General features: G+C 50.5%; 1 protein-coding gene across 3 annotated transcripts; it reads right to left on the bottom strand.

The window, feature by feature from the left end:
• Window positions 1–963: 963 nt before the first annotated feature.
• On the bottom strand, window positions 964–3,637 carry LOC123453083 (chaperone protein DnaJ-like). Of its 3 annotated transcripts, none has more exons than XM_045129844.1 (5): window positions 3,481–3,637; window positions 2,173–2,648; window positions 1,931–2,093; window positions 1,528–1,622; window positions 964–1,444 (listed from the first exon to the last, which is right to left on the bottom strand). In XM_045129844.1, the coding sequence occupies exons 2-5, from the start codon at window positions 2,491–2,493 to the stop codon at window positions 1,229–1,231; spliced, it is 795 nt and encodes a 264-aa protein (XP_044985779.1). In that variant the 5' UTR covers window positions 2,494–2,648; window positions 3,481–3,637; the 3' UTR covers window positions 964–1,228. The 3 variants fall into 3 exon arrangements, with proteins under 3 accessions (XP_044985779.1, XP_044985780.1, XP_044985778.1); XM_045129845.1 differs by having other exon boundaries at window positions 2,173–2,656; window positions 3,481–3,616; XM_045129843.1 differs by having other exon boundaries at window positions 2,173–2,610; window positions 3,481–3,596.
• Window positions 3,638–5,024: the final 1,387 nt, after the last annotated feature.

Below are 5,024 nucleotides of genomic sequence, written 5' to 3'. Positions count from 1 at the left end.
TTGAATTACTCCAGTTATGGTGTAGTCCGACTCTTCTGCTGCCCTCGCATGCCTCACCGGGTTAGGTCCGGATCGCTTTGAATGAAATCACCTCCCCCCCCCCCCCCTAAACAATTCATAGGTCTAAAAATATACTTGTTGATTGCCTCGTGTAGTAAGATTCTATTACCTCTCGATTGTAACTTATCATTTTAGTAATACAATTATTTCACCTAAAAAAATCTCAGAAAAAAGAGGGCATCTGAATTTACAGTTTTTCTAGTGAACTTGGCACCACGAGAGGATGCTACTCATCATCAGCTTGCAGCACGGCCGTTGGATCCTCTGCGCCAGCCGATCTGCACGGCGGAGGACGCCGCGAGCCCCGCAACCCAATCCGTCCGACATGGCTCACTCCGCTCTGGCCCCCAGCTCCTCCCGGTGGACGCGGCGGGCGAGCGTGACAAGAAAGGAACAAGCAGCTCCGACGATGCCGTGTCGGACATAGTGACAAGAAAGGAACAAGCAGCTCCGACAATGGCATGTCGGACATAGAGTCTGTCCTCGAGCAGCTGAAGAAGGAGCTCGGGCTCAGCTGAACCGCCGCCTGTTGACAACACATTGGTGGCAACTTGCAGCCATTGTAATTTGTAGCAAACCGATGTTCATATTCAGGTACAATGTTCTCCTGGATCGATGGCGGTAATGGTAGTTACCACAAGTCCCCCGTAACTAGGCTTGATGAACAAAATCCTTTCGATCACCCCGTCTGACTATATGTGTGCTAAAATCAAAAAAATCACCCCGTCTGACCACAAGGCCTTCCTTTCCCTATGACATGTTCAGTTTCAGAATGGCACGCCATTTTTCTTCAGACATAGATTTCTCTCATAAATGAAATGGAACCACTGTTTCTCTCGGCATGATCAACCATCCCTTCATTCATCATGATTCAGTCGAAATCGAGCTGCGGGGATGCCAAAATTTCAAGTAAAACTGTAGAAGCAACGCCTTCTATTCTGTTTCCAAACTAAAACTGGAGCCCTAAGAACCAAGAGCGATACATACTGCAAAAAACGCTCGATCCGTCGTCCTGCCGGAAAGCTCTACCTGCTAAATTACAACATCTACTGGTAACTACCATTACCGCCATCGATCCGGGAGAACATCGTACCTGAATATGAACACCAGTTTGCTACAAATTACAATGGCTGCAGTTGCCACCACTGTGTTGCCAACAGGCGGCGGTTCAGCTGAGCCCAAGCTCCTTCTTCAGCTGCTCGAGGACCGACTCTATGTCCGACACGCCATCGTCGGAACTGCTTGTTCCTTTCTTGTCACCCTCAGCATTTCCGCCTTTCCCTCCAAACTGCGTGTACGGATCGTTCCTGTCGTCGTCCTCAGTGCTCGAGCCGTCGATGTTCAGTTCGTTCTCCAGGAACTCGACAAACTCCTCACCAATCGCCTAAATGAGCAGAATGTAAGAGAAAATTGCATTAGCTACATCATCAGAATTGTTCTATCAACAATGGTACGAAGATTACTTACTGATAGTTCTTCCCACAGGCTTTTAGGTTTCTGCTCTGAGTTCAGGCCAGCCTCCCAGTTCTGAAATTCTGATTGCAGGTCTTTCAGGAAATCCCCTGCAAAATCAGAAACCAAGTGGCGTCAACAAAATGGACAGTTTGTTTTTACCGATCGATCAAACTCGTTATATCTACATAACTATCTTATCTACCGGCAGATTCAAAACTGCAATAGAAATTGAATCTACAAGCAGTTCCTTGGCAGAAAAAATTGCAATGAAATGGCACTGACACTAGCAAGGTGTACCACCGCATCAATGATCAACCGCTGGTCATACATCCATTTCAATTCACTGACCAGCATAAAATTCCTGCCCCAGAATAATATAGTAATCCATAGAGAAGAAGAGAAGAGATTTTAGTACCAAACCCATAGAAATCTTCTTCTGCATCAGCTGGCTTCCTGCTCCCTGGAGACCACGAAGAATCAGGCCTGCTGCTGCTGCTCTCGTACTTGGACCGGCTCTCGGAGTTCATCAGCGTGTTGTACGCGTGCTTGATCCTCAGAAACTTCTCCTGAGCATTCGCCTACATTGAACCAGGAGTTTGGTCAGCAAATTCTCCATCAGCTACCACCGGACCAGAGAAGCAGTTAATCGGCACGCACCTCCTTGTTGACGTCCGGGTGGTACTTGAGCGCGAGGCGCCGGTACGCGCGCTTGATCTCGACGGGCGCGGCCGACGGCGACACGCCCAGCACCTCGTAGGGGGACTCCCTCCTCCGCCCGCCTCCGCCGCCGGCGCTCGCGCGTACCCGCACGCTCGCCCGCCGCGTCCACCGGGAGGAGCTGGGGCCGGAGCGGAGTGGGGCGACGACAGGGAGGACGGGGCGGAGAGGAGCCGCCAAGCCCGGAGCAGAGCGGTGGTGCGAGGGAGGGGGCAGGAGACACGGGGAGGCGACGGCGACGGCGTGCACCGACAGCGCCATGGCGGACGGATTGGGTTGCAGGGCTCCCGACCAGGCCGCTTCGAATGGCTCGCGGCCAGCGGCGTCCTCCGCCGTCCAGATCGACTGGCGCAGAGGATCCAACGGCCGTGCTACAAGCTGATGATGAGTAGCATCGTCTCGTGATGCCAAGTTCACTGAAAAACCATATATATGAATTCACATGCCTTCTTTTTCCGAGATTTTTTTTGGGTGAAATATTGTATTACTCAACTTATTTAAAATGATAACGTTACAACTTATTTAAAATAAGTGTATTACTTAACCATTTCCCAACCGACTGAAGCAAGAAACAAACACATGATGGACGCAGCAAATAAAGGATGGAATATCGGACAAAAGGGAAACGGATCGTCGGAAAACAAATCAAACCACGCACTCAATCATCAAATCAAAATAAATAAAAGCGGAGATGACTTCGCGCGAAGGGTAATACTAGAAATCTAAGGCGCGCAGCATGAACAGTTATCTCTGGCGCAGGGTCTACTCTACAACCAAGCATACCTATAAAAAATTACAATCAATGATGAGAAGGCTACAAATTAGGTACCAACCAACACATTCAAAACAGGCAGAGACGCGGAAGGATGAGGCAGAGCCGCGGAGAGATGTTGGCCCCTCCGCAATTTGCGCCGGAATCGGTTGAATCGAAAAGGAATCCCCAAACCAAAGGCCGCCTCAAACGAGGCAAAAACTCTTAACAAACCCCCCGAGATCTGAAGAGAAAAATAAAACCATCCCCAACCCCGCCGAAAAACCGATCTGAAGAGCGGCAGGGACTAATCGAATCAAACGGGAACGCGACCCGCACTGGCGCGCTTCGGCTGCGAGGAATCCTGAAAGAAAAAAAATCCGCGCAGTACCCACACCATCCCGCTGGAAATCCAATTCGCCTCGGACGATTATTAGGGACGGCGGGGCGTTGTAAATCGCATTAGAGTATGGCCGGGGATACGGGGAGGAACTCACCATGATCGGCGGCAGCATTTGCGGGCGGCGCCTCTCTCCCGTCCGGGGATCGCTGGCGGGCGAAACTTCGGCAGGAGGGAGAGGGAGGGGGGCGATAAACTTGGCGAGGTGGGGAAACGAACGGGAGAGGGAGGAGATAAAAAAAAGGGGGATAAGATATGGCAGTGCGAATCGGGGGCGACGGCGGGAGAAATTACGGGTGCAGCCGGCGGGGCTGGTGGCGGGGGTAGGACGGTCATTTCCCCGTGGCCCGTGCCGCTAGGTACACCAATCCAACCGTGGACGCTCCTACAGAGGTGAACCGTTCCTTGTTATAAAAAAAAAAGGCGAACCGTTCCTGGGCGGTTTCTCGGGCTCCCGACTATGCCGACGATGGCGTTGTAGCCATAGTTTCCATCGGCGAACTTTGAGGACGGCGATCCCTACGATCCCGTCTCTCCTTCTTCTCCGCCTGCTCTCTCCGGTGTCTACGTGCAGTCATGCGTGGTTGACCCTAAGATGGCGGCGGAGGAGGCGTTTCATGGAGTTCCTGTTCCTGGTGGTGCTTCGGCGTCAAGAGGAGATTTGCTGATCCGCAGTTTGGATCAGGCTAGCAAGGGTAAAGCGACTGCTACGATGGATCTTGCATCATCTTCTGTAGGGGACAGTGCGGCAGCGATGTTCGATCGTCTCAACCTCACAACTCAGGAATCTACGGCATTTGTTCTCGAGGAGGATGATGAAGATTACCCTGGCTGTCCGATATGGGCAATTGTTGGAAAGGTTATTGCTCTTAACATTCTTCATATTTCAACGATCAAAGCTGCTCTTAGACCTGTGTGGGGTAATCCTAAAGGCCCGGAGTTTCACTCATTGGGAGCAAATAGATTTCTGGCTGAATTTGGATGCAAGGCTGGTAAGGATCGTGTGAAAGAGGGATCACCATGGACTATTAGTAAGCACTGTATTTTGTTGATGGATTTTGATCCTTCTCTTAAACCCGGTGATGTCTGCTTTGATTCTCTCTCGATGTGGGTTCGTATCCTGAATCTCCCTTTTAATCTAATGAATGATGATCGTGGTAAAGCTCTGGCTTCCAAGTTGGGCAAAGTGGAGAAGATGGATGTCGATAACAAAGGGCGTGCATGGGGTGACTACCTGCGTGCAAGGATCTCTATTGATGTCAATCAACCATTGATGCGATGTGTGTCAGTTTTTTCTCAGAAAAGGAGAGTAACTGATGTTTATCAGGTGAGGTATGAACGTCTGCCATTATTTTGCTACTCGTGTGGCTGTGTGGGGCACTCTTCTGTTGTGTGCCCAACGCCAGGAGAGCGTGATACTGAGGGCCTCCTCCCGTATCATAGTTCCAGACTATGTGTCCAAGGTGACAAGAAGAAATATTCAGGTACTAATGTGGGTCACTCTTCCTTTGCTAATAAGTCTAAAACAGGATCAGATGCTAGTGTTCGTGCACCAAATAATGTGTCGTCTAAGGCGCATGCGAAGGAGGTTGTGGGCCAGGATTTTTCAACTCCGAAACAAAGAAAAGCAAGGGCCAATCG

This window comes from Hordeum vulgare, chromosome 5H, assembly GCF_904849725.1.
Source record: "Hordeum vulgare subsp. vulgare chromosome 5H, MorexV3_pseudomolecules_assembly, whole genome shotgun sequence".
NCBI classification, from domain to species: Eukaryota; Viridiplantae; Streptophyta; class Magnoliopsida; order Poales; family Poaceae; genus Hordeum; species Hordeum vulgare.
This window is presented reverse-complemented; position numbering and strand designations above follow the sequence as displayed.